The sequence below is a fragment of the Cottoperca gobio genome, chromosome 7 (genome assembly GCF_900634415.1).
Source record: "Cottoperca gobio chromosome 7, fCotGob3.1, whole genome shotgun sequence".
In the NCBI taxonomy this organism is placed as follows: domain Eukaryota; kingdom Metazoa; phylum Chordata; class Actinopteri; order Perciformes; family Bovichtidae; genus Cottoperca; species Cottoperca gobio.
The window spans coordinates 5,400,007-5,418,016 of record NC_041361.1 but is presented as its reverse complement, the minus strand read 5'-3'; the positions used below and the strand labels follow the sequence as shown (position 1 = coordinate 5,418,016).

Genomic DNA, 18,010 nt, shown 5'->3' with positions numbered 1-18,010 from the left:
GCTATAAAATGCCACCAGAAACTATCCTGTGTGGCTGTATGCTCTCTAAAAGCCATGACACAAAGGTTTGTTCACAGAGCAGAGCGCTCCGTCCAGCACCACACTTTAATAAAGGCTCCTGAACAGCCCCCAGAGCAGCTGTAATAAACCTTATGTAAAGCAAAAAAGCCCTGAATGAACAGTCTTTACAGCCAAGATAATTTCCAGCACACTGAAAAGATAATCCACTGCAATATTAGTTCTATTCTTAAAAAGGTACACTGCAGAAAAGTTAAGGTCAGAATGCAGTTGGCTTTTTGTCATATTCACTTACTTTACTTTTTCTGATAGCCCTCAGTAAACAATAGGACTACCCTGGCTATTAAAGTGATGATTGTAAAAACAGCCCACAGTGTTTTTGTTTCCCAACTATCAACGATGTTACTGTGGGCAATTGGCGTTCTCCATCGCTAACTTCTATAATAAGGTGCTATGCCTTCTTGGCGAGGTAAACCGTCTTTGTGTAAAAAGTAGAATTATTTCTTCCTGTGGATTATTTCCAATGCTTTCCCGAGCTCTCCTCTACCTGAAGGTTTCTCTCATTTGGGAGTTGGTTGGTGTGTGAGCATAGCTGGATGTATGATTAGGCCTGGCAGGTTGGTGATCTTAGCAAGCAGCAGGGAGAGACATGACATTTATTTTTCAAGCCCCCGACCCTGAGGATGAAAAATGCATGTCTGAAGCTTAGCCAAGGAGGTTTGGGTAATCATTTATGCCAGTGTCTCCAGTCCCACGTCCCGACCTTACTGGTTGGGTGTCTGACAAGTGATGCATGATGTGTCACTCCCTCTCTCCCTCCCCTCTCATGCTCCTGTCCACATCGCTTCCAACCCAATCCCAACAGGACACTGTCATTCTGTCCCTCCTTTGATAAGCACCCCTCAAGTTCAAACCTTGACCTGGAGTCAGCTCCCCATCCTCGGCTCCTTTCCGCCTCCCTACACCAGCTTGTTTTTTTTCCACCTTACTTTTGACTTTTACGGCTCCCTCTAAATCTTCTCCTTGTTTCTCTTCTCTTTAGGCATTTTCACCATCCATTTACAAAGACATACAGCTCTCTGTCACACGCAAAGACGTACACACCATCAATTTTATGTAACACAGACTGTGGGGTCATATCTAAATGTCTCCCCCACATGTCAGCTAACTATTTGATTGATGGGGATTTGATGTATGCACACTGAGAACAGCTCTGTGTGATAGAAGTTTGAAAATGAAAGTGTAATAGGGTGATACAAACATTGGACAGGGTTTTAGCTGATTGGCAAGAATGAGGCCCTGAATTTCTTTTTCTTCAGAATAATGAGAATTAAAAAGATGGAGGGAACAGCTGTGATTAGTGTCCTTACATAACAGTCTAGAGTAGATACCTATTATGGGACTGGTGCAAAGCAGGGGGATTGATAGTGAGCCTATCCAGATGGATCCAAATGAATGAGGTGGTGGATTTGCCATCTCTACAGTGCTGCTTTCTCACGTTGTGAGAGCAGAGGAAGGAGATTTGGTTTGGGTTTGTGTTAAGGAGACCGTGACAGACCACTACTTAACTTATTTCCAAGATGTAAAGTACTGTAGCTTTGCACGGGTCATGGAGAAACAGGGAGGAAATCAAAGAGGTTAAAGTGAATTTGACAGGGAGAGAGGATGAGAGAGACAAAGAGAAGGCACAGAGAGAGAGAGAGAGAGAGTCCAGCTGGTGACTTTGGCGTCTTATTAAATTATAATGTACACCCAATTTACTCTCATTTGCTGTGAAATTAGCTGGGAAATTTGTTTAGATTTTTCCCCCCCAGAGAAAATGGCAAGGAAGAGGCTGCTGGAGCGTGAGGGCTGGTCAGGCGGTGGCATTAACGACACAGCCGTGTTATCAACTCAATTGCTGCTCTATACTGTGCCAGTTACACCAATACACTCACTGTAACCTATAAGGACATTCTACATGTGACCATGAGTGGAGACACACCTAATCTAAAGCTTTCTTTGTACAACGTCAATACAGAGCAAGATGCAATTAATAGATTACCTGTAAGTTTGAAAGGGAACAATGCAGTCACTGCTACTGTCAAGTTGACAGCAGGACTGAGGAAAGGCCTTCTGGTCATTTAAAGGTTAGTTTACATTTAAAATCCGGAGAGGCTTAGTGCAGAGAAAGAACACTGCAGGTGGACATAACGCTGTGTCAGGCGTTTGGGCTCGAGCCAGCTGTTCTCTTTTTTTCTCCTCCCTCCATCCATCCTGCTCTACCTTTCTCTCTTGCTGCTTGTGGGTGTGTGGGTGTGTGTGTGTGTGTGCACCTGCATGTATGTGCTGAGGACATTTACAGAATGCACACACTTATGATTACTCCAGAGGCTATTGCTCCCTATTAACCTTACCCTCCTTACTGAGAGCTCTCCAGTGGCTCATAAACATCGCACAGTAAGACTTTGAGAGATGAGTGATGCCAAAATATAGTCCCCTTGTTGAACTTTGACCTCAAACTACTGACATGGAACCTATCCAAACCTCCCTTTTAGCCTGCTGTTAGTGCATATGGAGGGATTTCTGCCAGGATTGTACTTACAATGCAGCTAGCCAGACTTCAATAAGGCAATACTCTTCTGGGTCTAGAGACTGTCCATATGTAATGTAACAAAATGATTTTGTACCAGACGAAGTTTTAACTAATGGCGTGCTATTAAAATGTCAGAATGATCCCAATTAGAATTCCCATTCTTTAGACGGATCTATTGTAGTCACTCAATACCTGATTGTCTGCATCTGTAGTCGGTCGGGATCTGAGGCTGAGAAGGTCGTCAGGCTGGTGCCAGCTGGGACGCCCTCCTCAAAGCGGATGTGTTTGGGGTTTGTGGGGAAGTAAGGGGGTTCGTTGACATCCTGCACAGATATGGTGACCCCGGCTGTGGACTGGAGCGAGGACTGGATGCCACTGGCAAGATGGGCCTGGTTGGACACCACCACCGTCAGCATGAAGGCACGGTTCATCTCATAGTCTGCTGGCTGGAGGAAGGACAGAAGATAATGGCGTGATGTGTGAGAAAAGAAAGTTGAACAGAATTCAAGCAGTTGAAATATTACAACTTCTTTTCTTAGTAATCAGTCATAGATAGTTTATAGATGATGAGATCCAGTACGAGGAATTAAATGAAGCCCGGTGTAGTTTACAATATGTACATTTTTTAAATTTCACTTGGTCAGTTTCACATACACTATATGGACAAAAGTATTGGGCCACCTACACTTTACACCTAGAGGTGCTTTTATGACATCCCATTCCAAATTCATAGGCATTAATATGAAGTTGGTCCACTCTTTGCAGCTTATATAACAGCTTCCACTTTCTACAACATTTTGGAGCGTATCTGTGGGACTTTTTGCCCGTTCATCCAGAAGAGCATTAGTGAGGTCAGACACTGATTTTGGACGAGAGGGCCCGGCTCACAATCTCCGTTCTAGTTCATCCCAAATGTGTTAAATGGGGTTGAGGTCAGTGCTCTATGCGGGCCAGTCAAGTTCTTCCACACCAAACTCATCCAACCGTGCCTTTATGGACCTGGCTTTGTGCACTGGGGCACAGTCATGCTGGAACAGAGAAGCTCCTTCCCCAAACTGTTTCCACAAAGTTGGAAGCATATAATTGTCCAAAACAAGACTTAAGATGGTAAGATGAAGCATTAAGATGTTGGTGCTGATATTAATGCCAGAGCTGGTTTGGAACTCTGCAGTTATTGAGTCGGCTGAGCTTTGTCGACTTTTACGCACTATGCGCCTCAGCACGCGGCGACTTTACGTGGTCTGACACTTCTTGAGTTGCTGTGGTTCCTAAACGTTTCCACTTTGCAATAATACCACTTACAGTTGAAGAAATTTCACAAACTGACTTGTTGCAACGGTGGCATCCTATTACAGAACCACATTCGAATTCAGTGAGCTCTTTAGAACGACCCATTCGTTCACACATGTTTGTAGAGGCAGACTGCATGAACTGAACTCAATGATTAAGAGGAGTGGCCCAATACTTTTGTCCATATAGTGTATCTTATTGCCCAAATATGAACAATAATTCAGCTTCTAATACAATCCAGTACAACCCTGTCACCAAGTAAAGCCTGGAAGTGAATCCCCACCTCTGTCACACAGTCCGAACAGATTGGACTATAAACTGCAGCTATATGGTATTTATTACAGTGTTGTTATTGTTCTTGGCTGTATTTCTCATGTCCACCTATATATATATAATTATATCTAACTTTTCTGGAAAATAGGTTTATTATTTGCTTGAAACTACGGCCTTCATTAGTAATTTACAGGATATATTTTACCGTCAGCAATTATGACAACTATTAGTAGTATTATGATCATTATTACTTTTTATGAGCAAAGCATGTTAAGTATTCCCGCATATATTAAGTTAAATAGTCAGCATTTCTCTTCTGTGGCCGGGGAATAAGCATCGAACCTGGTTGATGATAAAGGACATGCTAGATGAACAGATGCTGTGTCAAGTGTTCCCCTGATGAATTGGACCCATATTCTCTTTAACTACTACCCAACACTCACACATCCTGATAAGAGGCAGCAGGGCTTAGACTATTCATAGGGTGCTGTCATGACTCTGCCTTTTGAGTGCGCATGTGTGTCACAGTGTGTGTATATGTGTACTCTACAGAGGTTTTACCGACTGAGCCTAAACCAGAGTGACAGTTCTGTGCTCTGCTAATGAAGACTACACGATTAGGTTCAAATGACAACAACAACAACAAGCAAGGAAATAAAAAAAAGATAACAAATATGGTGCTTGTAGGTCCTGCTGGCACATTTCTAAATAGACGGGTGATGATTACCGCCGCAAGGCTTGTGTCTGTGGTGTTTGATGGTGATGTTAATGATTTTGAGCACATCTGTATGTTGCATTGCCTGAGTGTGGACAGTGCGGCAGCACAGCTCTGATATAAAAACGCATTCTTAATCAGGCAGCTTGGTTGATAAGGGCACTGGAGTGGATGTGCGTGTGTGTGTGTGTGTGCTAGTTGGCGTTGCAGTTTGTATGTATATGCTAGGAGATAGGAGTAAATGGGGGCACATAGGTATGTATGTGTGTGTGACACCTTTGGTGCACTTGGAACCTATTTACAGGCAAACCACGCTCAAGGATCTTTGATCTACAGCCAGTGGTATTCAGAGCACAGGGTGGTCTAGAGTATAGCTGTAGGCTAACTAAAACACAACTAAAATACACTCGGACACACACACCCTGAGGGAATCCAGAGGGGTGAGAGGTCAATACACAGCTTCCATCTTTTGCCCATGAGCCGTCACATCTTACATCTCCTCTGTATCGCTTCACGTGTTCCTGTCTTTCCCTCTTACCTAATTTGTTCTACAGGACTCCAACTCTCCACCCCCTCGTCTTCTCACCTCTGCTCCCCTCCAACCCCCTGTGATCTATGCTCTCTGCATCTCTCAATCCTCGGAAATCTGTCTTAGCCTCACTTCTCTCCTCCTCTTCCCATCCCCTGTAATCTTCCGTGTTTATCATAAGCTGTGATTTACATATCTTAATGACTCATTCGAACCAAGCAGCTCTGTTTGTGTATTTTTATGCGTGCTTGTTTGTCTAGTGGCTCTATTACCGTGCGGAAAAATGAGAATGCGTCTCATAAAATCCCAAGAGAGCAGTAAAAATGTGTGACACGTTCTGGTTAAGACCTCAGCCCTTGTTTACAGAGGAGCCCAGCTCCCTTGTGGGAGATCGCTGTGATTCGATCGCCTTGGTAGAAATAGGAACACCAAGGTGGCGCCTTCTTTCTGCTTCTTTGCCAATATTGAGTCTAATTTGAACCATTGGCTCCCTTTTCCCGGAGCAAACTGAAGCCCCTCTGTTTACATGTTAAGACAGTCTATTTCTTGTTTCTTCCCAGGGGGTGTCCTGTCTCTTTTTATTTTATTTTATTTTTATTTTATGATTTCCTGATAACCTCCCATGGGTTTCGATGGAAGCTCACGGCTACCCGGCTGCCTGCTGAATTTGACATCAGGGAGTGGAAGGAATGGATTATAAAAGGCAGTCATCTAGAGATAATGAAGAGAAGCAAAATGCCAATGTTCATTGCTCACTGTGTGGTGGGAATTACAGGGTGATGTTATTGCTATTTTCTAAACATTATTGTAGGATGTGAGATGGAATTTGCAGGTGTCAGATGCATGAAGAGAATACCCCTGGGTCCTCAGGGTCATGTGAATACAGAATACAAAGTTATTTCTACGAAACACATGCGACATGACAAGCACATTTACAGCAATCCACACAAGGATGAACACAGAAATACAATTGTTGAAGGCCATTCAACAGGACGTACATACACACAGAAGTATGAGCTGAATATCATACAGATTTTCATTCTGTTGTCCTTTTCCTATATTTCTTTCCAAATTGTTTAAAAACCCTCCAGACAACCTCCGTCTGAGAGGTTGAACACCAACACGGCAAATTGTTACAAGACATGGTTTTGTTGTTGCTGTCATTTACCACAGCAGCTAGAACATTATGAGTGTATAAAAAACGTTGCCTTGTAATTGAGAAATCAATACCTAATTTGCTACAGTTGCCTTGCTGGCCATTGTGTTTAAAGTCTGTGTGAGAGTGTATGAAGGGCGCAGTAGACACCAATTCCTCATTTGGACATAAGGGGGCATATGAAAGGCAAAAGACCCCAGTCTGTCCCCATGTTACTCTGTAGTCTATTATTATTGCTTGTGCTTAAATCCAGAGGGGATCTGAAAGACAGCACAGAAAAAGAAATTACACTGTTTCTACGACGAGTATGTTTGATAGGCTGACGTCTTACCTTCACCACGGTGACCATGCCATCGTTACTGACAGGGTCAGTGCGGATGGTGAAGTGCCCAGATGGGTCTCCACTGATGATCCTGTAGATGGCGTTCCAGTTAGGGGAGTGCGGTTGGTCAGCATCTATCACCGTCAGATTGGCCACAACTAGATCCACTCGGTTCTCTGGGACCTCACCGGAAAACTGCAGAAAGAGTTAAATGTTACTTTGTGTTCTGTTGCCTCAAAAATATCTTTATTGTGACTGGTCTTCTGGAATCCATTGAACAATTTGAGTTTGGCAGCTTCTACAAAAGTGCCTATCCCTCATTTGCATTTTTTCTTTATAGAGCCAGTCCTCCGTTCAGGTAGAGTAGGTTTAACGATCACGCTTTTACCACAGCTGAGTAGTAAACAAGCCGTAAACAACAGCAAGCATGCACACAGGGGCGTTGTTCCAGTTTCACTTTTTCTGCATTCCCAATGCCCATCCTTGACGAGCAATAATATTTTATTCCTTTGAAAGCCAGAGTGGAAAAAGGAAGAGAGAATAGATGAACAGAAAGGAGCCAGGAGGGTTAAAACAGCTGTTGGAGTGTATATGAGTGGCTTTTAGTTGTTTCTGTGCTGTACAAACACATGTGCTTTGTCCTGATAAGCCTGATGAGGAGTGAGCCGCTGTCTGTCATATGTCTGTTATGGTGGGGATTGATCAAAGCTGTACAGGCTCAGGGGATAAAGCCCACAAAGAACCAACAGCAGCAACGACTGCACCACTACCCTTTAAAACACCGCCGTGCCACCTACACGGACAACTACACGGACAACCCATCAACTGGGTCGTCAGAAGATGTGCACGTTGACGTGTTTTCACCTCATCTGGAGGCAACAGGCATGTAGCATCATACAGTTACCGTGTCACCACGGGTAACAGGCGTGGAAGAGCCACTGAGCCGCTTATGTGAGTGTAGGATATCAAAGAGCAAAGCCCCAGACCAAACACTCCAACAGACCATAATACCCTGCCTGGCAACCCTCGCATCACCCTGCAAACAGCCAACAGCGGCGGGCAGATTAGGGGGCCGCGTCAGGAGAGCTGTTCAGAGACTCAATGACATTCTTAAGACAACAGACATGTCCGGGTGGTCGTGATGCATGGCTGCACTGGATAAGTAGGCAGGCTGTCGTATGTTTGTGTCAGAGTGAGTGTGTGTGTGTGTGTGTGTTTGAACGGTTTATTACTGCGGTTTAGTTCAGGGAATCCCTGATGCCAATTCAATAAAATACAACTTCAGAGATGGCTCTTGAGCTCCTAAGGGCCCTTGAGCATCTTCTATATTGGCACACAGCAACACATAGGGCAAGAGTTAACCAGGTCTGATGGAAGACTTTGAAGGGTCCACCACAGCTCGTACTATCAAAACCCCCAGTTTAAGATTTATTTTCTCATTATCTCTTTATAGGGTGGGTGGGGCACCTTTCAGGCATTCAGAGCTCGAGTAATAAAAGTGTTACTTATTTTTCCCATAGGAAATCTTATATGGCATGGCACTTTTTAAATTCCCTACATATAAAATTATATCATCAGTACAATCACTTAGCAAATTAATTTCAGAAAGTGTACTGGAAACTTACAAGACAACTTTAGGAGGTACATGAAGTCAACTATGTGCAGTAAGTATCCTCCAAACACTGAAATTAAATCTGGGATTTACTGTAGAATTACATTCCTTTCAATATACACAGTTACTTTTTTAAAAGGTTGTGAAATGTAAAACATTTCAAGGAGACAATGGCATATCTCTGTTGGGCATTCAGATTGCATTTAAGAGTTACCTTTCAAATGAGAATTTTAAAGTGAAAATACATTTTTCTCTCCCCCCCCCCCCCCCCCCCTAGAGCCAGCCGGTCCTCCCAATTTCTTCATTACAACCAGTTCAATTGAAGGATTGTTCTACTTCTTTAAGACTCCAGCTTTTATCTTTCTGTGAGAAACGGTGAGCTTTGACGTCTGGTAGTGTTGTTGTCAATAATAGATTGTGATTCAACATTTGTGATTCTGAACAGAGAGCATTTCAATATCTCTTGGAAAACCCTTGGGGTTGTTCTCTTCCTTTCACTCTCTCAATTATGTATTAGTTGAATACTGCATTGTATTGTACCGCACTTGGGTGGGGTTTGTTTCAACAGTGAATTGGGGTATGACTGAGGTGTCTTTCAGAAGAGATTTTCTCTGATAAGGGAGTTTTCCTTATATGATATTGTATCTTGTCCCTAACAGCTGGACTAAAGGGAAGGAGGGAAAAGCTCTTTGATTGTGATTGGCACAGAGTGCAGTTGGCTTTCTTACAGCACTTGACAAAATACCTCTTGCCAACACTCTCGACCTTCTGTCACTATTTTGGCAGGGGGGAAAGACTAAAGGAGGCAACGGGAGGTAAGAGGAGAGAGAGGAGAAATGACAGGGAACTTCATCATAGGAACTTTGTGAGGATGGTAAAGGAAGGAGTCCAAAGGAAGGAGTCCAAATAAAGGAGTCCAAAGGAAGGAGTCCAAATAAAGGAGTCCAAAGGAAGGAGTCCAAATAAAGGAGTCCAAAGGAAGGAGTCCAAAGGAAGGAGTCCAAATAAAGGAGTACAAAGGAAGGAGTCCAATGGAAGGAGTCCAAAGAAAGGAGTCCAAAGAAAGGAGTCCAAAGGAAGGAGTCCAAATAAAGGAGTCCAAAGGAAAGAGTCCAAAGGAAGGTGTCCAAAGAAAGGAGTCCAAAGGAAGGAGTCCAAATAAAGGAGTTCAAAGGAAGGAGTCCAAATAAAGGAGTTCAAAGGAAGGAGTCCAAATAAAGGAGTCCAAAGGAAGGAGTCCAAAGGAAGGAGTCCAAATAAAGGAGTTCAAAGGAAGGAGTCCAAATAAAGGAGTCCAAAGGAAGGAGTCCAAAGGAAGGAGTCCAAAGAAAGGAGTCCAAAGGAAGGAGTCCAAAGGAAGGAGTCCAAAGAAAGGAGTCCAAAGGAAGGAGTCCAAAGGAAGGAGTCCAAAGGAAGGAGTCCAAAGGAAGCGCATCCTGGACAGATACCCCTGATTGCATAATTGTACGTCTCCACACATTAAAACCAAAACCTCCTGCACGATGTGAGATACATTGATTGCTGCAGTACTGTATCCATAAATAAACAAAAGAGATGAATAACTTTTTTTATTTGATCTAACCCATCTGCATCACAGACGTAATGCAAAACATGTATGCAGCCCTGAATGTGCACCCAAAGCCTTCACATCCGTACACATACACCACCCTTTGCCGCCTTGAAAAATAGGGCAGCCTCTGATAGGCGTGATGAAATATTAATCATCAACATTAAAGACAAATTCCCCAAACTTTGTATTTCTGGGACACGTTGAATGATCTATGGGGTTTATTGCAAACACTAAATATTTGCATAATGGCCTGCATTCTCAACAAAATGGCTTTTATGTTATCCCACCACTAAAATGGGTGATTTATGAAGGGAGTGGGTACAAGTGCTCTGCTCATCACGGCTCCAAAACCTCCACTAAAGTTTATCATCAATATCCATGATAGTATTAACTTCCCTCTGTGGCGATGATGGAAATGCACTTAAACATGGTGGAATACAGTTAGAGAATATCAATCTATTACTAGCCAAAATCATCAATACACCGCCATCGGTAGAGAATCTTAAATCAGAGGGGGATGCCGAGTCAGGAAAGGCTTTTGATTTACAACACGGCATGTCTGTGCTTTATCACTGCTGCTGTAGAAAATAGCTCCTGCGACCAAATTATCCTTCATTCTTTCTCCTCTTCCCATCATTCTCTCGTCACTTTTTCCTCTCTCCATTTTTCGTCGGTGTCTACATGGTGGTCCGCACATCAACTTCTCTTCCCTCTTTGTTCCCTTTTTGCTAACCATTTCCTTTGTGTGTATCCTTCTTCTTCCTCTGCCCTTTCTTTGTACATTTCCTGCTGCGTGTGATGTAGCAGCTCTCTGATGAGCTCTACGGTTGACACATGCTTACCGCCAGTGCTAACTCATCATCATAAGGGTTTTGATAGCCCCCGGGGCAAATGCTAATGCTAACTCCTCTGCTATCACCTCAAAGAGCCGAGCCGACTGTAGTGCTGATACCCCCTCAGACGCTATCCCTGCAGTTGCAGAGCTAAGCACCTTATCTCCCCAACAGGCCCATGCTCTCATCACTACTGATAGCAAAGCACAAACTGAATAATTCTGACACCTAAAGCCAAACAGACACATAGAAAGACTTTTCATCATAACATGAAAATAAAATGCAGACACACCGACTCCACTTTTGACCACATCTCTGCAAATGCATGTCTCTGCCACATCAAATAAAAATGTGACTCTTGAGAATTTTATTAAAAACCATGCAAATAATAGCTCAAAATGTGTTCCACTTTCCAGCCGCCGGTGAGAAATACTGCTGCCACCTTAGCTGTTCCACTCGCACATCTAAACATTTATCAGCACTGAGAGAAATGACCAGAGTTATGAGAGAGGGAAAAGAAAGTAAACTTTTTTACTAAATCTACCGTTTCACTTATTAATTTAATAATGAAGTTGCTGAATTGCACCACATTGTACAGTACATTACTTTGGACTTTTGATTTTTACCTCGCTCAATATTGACCTTCTGTAATGTAATCATCGTTTTAAATATCACTGTCACGACTACAATCATTAACGATTTGCCGGTCTGATTTTCTTGCTGATGAAAGTCAATAATATGGATTTGTTTGTGTGTGTGTGTGTGTGTGTGTGTGTGTGTGTGTGTGTGTGTGTGTGTGTGTTTGCATCTTCTACAAGGAAATGAGTTAAGTACCCTTTGCACTTCATAACCCTCTTCACGGTCCTATGTAACAACATAACAGTGTTGTACAGCTTTCTCCTTTCGCCATTCCTTCCCTCGCTTCTTTTTCATTCTCCTTTCCATCCTCTCCCCCTCATATTCAATGTCTGTCACTCTCTAACCGTATCTATTTATCCAACATACTAATCATTTCCACCCTCTTCTTTGACCTTAACCCCTCTCCTCTTTTCCCACTCTTCATTTGTAGCAACTTACAGTTCTGGAGGTCAGCATGGGAGGGTTGTCGTTGATGTCGCTGACAGTGATGATGGCAGTGGCTGTGTTGGAAAGGCCAAAGTTCAGGTTGCCCTCCATGTCCGTGGCCTGCACGATGATTGTATACTGGGACACTCTCTGTAAAAGGCAGAAACAGAAAAAGGAGTGTGCAGTTATTCATGTGCAAATAACTTTCTCTTCATCGAGTCTACAGCAACAACCACAGAGTGTGACTCCCAGAGGAAGATAAAGCTGAGCTTGTGTTCTGTTCTAGAGTAGCTTCCCATGCTCTTATTTGAAACACGGAATCACAACAGTGATGTCTTCCATTCGACTGAGTTGAAACCTCCACAGCGGAACGTAACCAGACTTCTCACCATCTGAAGGCTGCACTGTGGAGCCTCCCCATGGGTATGTCATCAAAGACATTTCTTATCCAGTGCCACTGATGGACAGATGTGAAGACAATGATCCAACTGACAGAGATTAATAGACTATCTGTGGAGCAATAATACGAGGGAATGATAAATGCCATCTCATCTTTTGAAATGACAGTGTCTCTTCCCTGGAAGCTGAAATATGGTTCTCTTATTTGTATTTGAGTACTTGGGTGCGCTCCCTCTCTATGCCAGCATCCTCTCTTCTTCTGTCCCACGGTGCAGTTAATGGGCTACAGGAAAAAGGGAGCTTGGGAGCCGACTGTCTGGGTAACATGTCTCGTCATTGAGATTCCCAATTACATTCCCAGTGTCTCTTTCACCTGCTAATTACCGAGTAAATATCCCAATTAGGCCAGGACGCCACATCAGGAGGGTTAGACAGCTCCTCTCAGTTCCTGTCATCTTGATGTTAGACGAGATGCTGAACTCCATCCTTGTACACACACTCTCATTAACACCCGTACGTACACACAAACACAAATAATCATACACACACACACCCACACACACACACACACACACACACACACACACCCACACACACACACCTCTCTTTCTCCATATATTGTTCAGAGGCAGTGGTTGCCTGACTCTCCCACCATTGTGTACAGTGTGTACACAACACTCTCACTAATTAGACAAGGGAGTAATTATGTAGAGCTCCTCTGAACCTCTCAGCATTGCAACAACACCGCAGCATACCCAGCTTCCTCTGGAGGACTGAGGTCTGTTACTGTCAACAAGCTCTTAAAAGTCCACTGCAGACCAGTGGAAACATTTAGAAGAGAAACAGTGTGGCAGTTTATAAAGGAAAGGAAGAAAACATTTCAAAAGTGAAGTACAGAGGAGGGGATAAGAGACAGCAGGGATTGCAGCCAAGGTGCAAGGGAGGAGGACTACTAAAAATAGATTCTTGTTATTTTTCTTCTTCTTTGTAGCACCTAACACCTCAAACACCCCAGCCCATGAAGAGCAGGGAGATGCAGAAACTTTCCAAGTTTCAAAGGGCCAAAGTGCTGACTAAAAGCGGACCAGTGTAGTATCTTTCTGTGATGATGTACAACATATAAGTTCCAGTTTTTTAATTTTTTTTCTGCAAGGTGTGAGACTTCTTATCTCCTCGATAAAGAAAAATGTTACAGGAAAACAGAAATTAACCCATAAATGTATGTGGGAGACTACATTAGGTAAATAATTAGATGCAAGCACTTGTGTTTGCTTTGCACATACATTATGGTGTGTGTGTGTGTGTGCGCATTCTTGTACGTCCGTCTTTGTGTGGACCAATTAGAATTTTAGACCTGGAAAATGAAGGCATATTGGCTTATCCTCACTTCTGCAAAGGGCTGTTTGAGTGTTAAGACTTGGTACAAGGTTACAGTTACAATTATGTTTAGGTCAGGGTTAGGTTAAGCCATGTAGTTGTGACGGTTAAAACGCCTAAAGGCTAGAGAAGCAGGCATGCAACCACTCTTCCACCTTCCCCACCCCATGTTATGTTATCTGGATAATGTCATGTGACGGTTGACCTTTGCATGTACAAATAGTATTAATAAACCTTCTCGTTATCTCACTTCTGTCTTCATTGTGATCAGATAATAAAGAGCTGGTGGACCAGACATGGTAAGTCCCAGGTCAGGGGAAGCAATGCTGCTCGGTAGGCTCGACTTACTGTTCCTTCGCGGAGGTAAATGGGGAATGGACTGCACGTCTATAGCGCTTTTCTACGTTAATAGAAACAGACCCATTCATATAAACACTCAACTGCCATGCAAGGCGCTTGCCTTCCCAGTGTTTTGCCCAAGGACACTTCTATATGTAGACAGGAAGATGCCATCACAAGTTCACAAAGCCGAGGGGACATCTTTAAATGACTTGTATAACGCAGTGAATGTGAGCAGAGTGTTCTCTGAAAAGAGAGCTCTCTGTACTACCCTGGGTAATTATAGGGTTAAACAAAGTTAAGGGTTTGAGATGAATTATGTTTTCACAAGCATAGTTGTAAAAACATGCTCTAGTTTAGTACGCGTGTGTTTGTGTAGTGGGGGTAGGAGTTTAATCCCACATTAGGGGTGACTGGCTGGATTAGCTGTATACAGAAAAAACTGAGTAAAAATAAGCAGCAGAGACATTTTTACACCATGTTGCGCTCATACCTCTTCCCTCCCTCTGGCACCCTCTTGTCTCATCCTGCTTCTCTGTATCGACCTAATTCATTGCCAAATTCACACTGACTTCCTCCCAATTTATTGAAATACCCCGTCTGCCCGGCTCCGTTTTTGTTCTATTGCTCCCTTCAGCCCCCCCCCTGAAGTGCCTGTGTTTTATCGAGTGTAGATGTGATTATATGGGCTTTTGTGTTTGTCTGACAGGTGTCAAGGGCATTCTATCTCAGATATTTCCACTACTACACAAAGACATACACTCAGGAAACACACGCACAGACACTCACTCACACACACACACACAACACAATATGAGCAGCCCACTGCAGCGTGATGTGTTCTTAATAGGTCTGTCACTGGTGACAGTTTGGGAGGATGATCGGTCTGGGAGATTTCTTTGCAGAGTTGTCACTGGCACATCCATGTCACGAGAATAAACACATTTGGATCTTGTCACAACTTTTATAGCTCCATAAACAAGGTGACCGCAAAGGAAGGTAATTCACTGTAAAATATATAAATAAAAAAGACAAGTGTGTGTGTGTGTGTGTGTGTGATGACAAATGGCAATTGTAAGTCGCATCTCAGTGTCATCAGAGTAAACAATGCTGTTAGGAACTGTGCTCCATAAACAAAGATAAAGGCGTATCATCTGGTCAGCTATAGATCATTCAGACGACGTGGACACTACTCATTGTTTACAGATTGTATGACTAAGTGTGTGTGACTGCTTTGCTTCATTATACATGATTTTTATCTCTGTAAAACATTGAACGTGAAATGTGAATGTTTTGGCGAAGAGCGGACGAACCTCTCGATCGAGACCCGGTGCCACAGTCACAATATCTCCGGTCTCACTGTTGATGGTGAACATGTTAGGGATGGGACTGTGCGGCGCCTGGGACAGGATTCGATAGCGCACCATTCCGTTAGCTGTGGTGTTGTCGTCACCGTCGAACGCTGACACGTGCATCACATACGTCCCTGATGAAGAAAATAATATTTGTCAACATAAAAGGTTCAAGCAGCCAAAAGCAGGCAAGACTAGGGGACGAGATGAAAGCAACACAACCCTTCTTTTACAAAAGAAAATGAAAACACACCTTTGCTCAATTCAATACACTCAGCCGTTTTGCTAATGCGGCCTTACTTGGTCTCGAGGGACCAGTAGTTTATGGAGTCTAACGTTAGCTAACTTTATATATTGTTGTGTTTGCTGACTTTCTGACAGGATGTTTCAACATTTCAATGGTTTTATCACACAAAAGTAAAACAAGCAACAGCCAACAGTTACTATAGTGGCGGCTGTTGCATTGTCTCACTTTAATGTTTTATAATCATTTATAATTTCCCCAAAACAAATGACACACTTTGTGCTATTGTGGATTTTATTTGAGAGTTTAAAAGTGAGACAAAAAGAGGTAGAAGCTACAAAATGCTTTGTTCACTCTGCACAGCTTAATCAAGCATCCTACAAACAGATGTTAATGACAGATAAAGCATTGGTAATAATAACACTGAAGTTGGTTCACGCAGATTTAAACATGACTAATAAACCACCTGGATGTTTGATAACAGTTTGATAACACTTTCTATAATATGAAAGGATCTTTACAAATTCATTTCGGAAGACAAATGTTGCACACCTGTTCTGTAAATAATAAAGACTCAAACAACTACAAGTACACATATATAATATGCGCAGATATAATTGTGATCAGACTTTATGAGCACATAACATATTTTGCTTTTACTGCATTGAACAGGCTGCAAATATAATGTCTACCGTTTCTACTTAACTGATAACACCTGAAGGCTCTAAAAGTAGATTTTGATGACAGATATTGTTCAAAAACGGATTACTATTCACATAAAATGAGCTAATTAACCGCATTGACGTTTGATAAACCTTTCTTACATTGATTAAACAGTTCCCCTGTTCTGTATATAATAATTACTCTAACTACAAGCACAAGGAACAGACATACAGTATACTGTATCTAATCCACTATCCCTCCATGAACGCACCACTTGTTTGCTGCCTCCTCATATAACTCTGTGGGATCTGACTGTGCCTGTCACCCAATCACTCCATCTCTCTCTCCCTCTTGCTCTCCCTCTCTCACAACCGATTCTAATTGCCAGAGATAGTGATATCATGCCAGTGACAGCCCCTGTCCGAGGATAATTGTAACCGCAGCTCCCATTTCAAACTTCATTACATTTCAAAGCAACATTTGTCAATGACTCGGCCACAGGGAGCACTCTAAAGGCCTCTCAGCGAGACGAGGGGAGAAAAAAAAAGCCAGCAGGAACAGAGGGAGGGAGAGGAAAAGAGAGAAATAGAGGACAGACTCCAAATTTGGTTTGATTCCAAGAGGAGTGACTCTCAGTCCTCCACCCTTTGCTTTTTTCTTCTAGTGATGGAGGGATAGAGAGAAGGAGATGAAGAATCACAATGTGTCACACATCGCTGGGGTAATTTCATTAAGCTGCACTCTTAGGGGGTTTAATGTGGACCCTTTGTACGGGCGTCCTAAGCTGTGCCTGACAGGATTAGGTCCCCATAATGACTCTTTAATTTGCAAACTAATTCAAGTTTGTAATTGGCCTTGCATTGAAACCACTGGAGCTCTAAACTCTAAAACTCTCCTTTTTTATGATTATTGTTCAGCTGAATGTCATGCATGCCACAGAGACTTGTCTGCTGTGTGGGGCGATGCTTGGGGCCGGGGGGGTGGGTGGGGACGGCAGCAGTGATAAAAACAAATAAAGACAAAGAAAAGGAAATGAGAACCTGGACACCTCTTGAGATCACCTCTGGTGCAATAAACTCTGGCTCATCAGGCTCACACACACACGCATGCACACAGAGAGCTCAACTCTGTGATTCTTCCGCTCCGAGGTTAGACATAAAATGACCCAGTGGTGCTACAGCGTGGTACATTTAATCCTCAATCTCCTCTCCAGCCTGAGCACCCTCTTTGGTTTACGGCCGCTGCTGCAGCAGGCTCAATGAAAAGCCACAGTAGGAGACAGATTCTCCGTCTGTCTGCTAAATCAAGGGGTTTGGAAAATTCTCTCTTGGGTCAAATATTCACTGTTGTTGTCGTACTTTTAACAACACCAATATTTCCAGATAGACATGTCTCGCTTCCTCAGTCCACCCGTATCTAAACATGTCACCTTTCACACATTTCTCTAATCTTTTTTTCATCTCCTGTAATTATTCCCATCTGCCCGTCCACACGTGCTTCGTTACCTGGTTTAGAGCCTTCGTCCACAGAGCCATTGTACACCTGGTTTCTGAACTCTGGTCTGTTGTCATTCATGTCGATGACGAAGATGTACAGATCGATGGGGTTCTCAACCTGGTTCCCGTTCATGTCCACGGCATGGGCTCGCAGCTTAGGGGACACAAACGCACAAGAATAA

At 43.1% G+C, this 18,010-nt stretch overlaps 1 protein-coding gene across 1 annotated transcript in view; it reads right to left on the bottom strand.

The window, feature by feature from the left end:
* The window catches only part of LOC115011156 (cadherin-4-like), a 195,819-nt gene that overhangs the window by 14,066 nt on the left and 163,743 nt on the right, over window positions 1-18,010 (bottom strand). The window contains exons 7-11 of the mRNA XM_029436164.1: window positions 17,838-17,982; window positions 15,387-15,559; window positions 11,971-12,108; window positions 6,888-7,073; window positions 2,786-3,039 (exon numbers count right to left, since the gene is read on the bottom strand). Coding sequence (XP_029292024.1) covers window positions 2,786-3,039; window positions 6,888-7,073; window positions 11,971-12,108; window positions 15,387-15,559; window positions 17,838-17,982 — 896 coding nt within the window. The remainder of the gene's footprint in view (window positions 1-2,785; window positions 3,040-6,887; window positions 7,074-11,970; window positions 12,109-15,386; window positions 15,560-17,837; window positions 17,983-18,010) is intronic.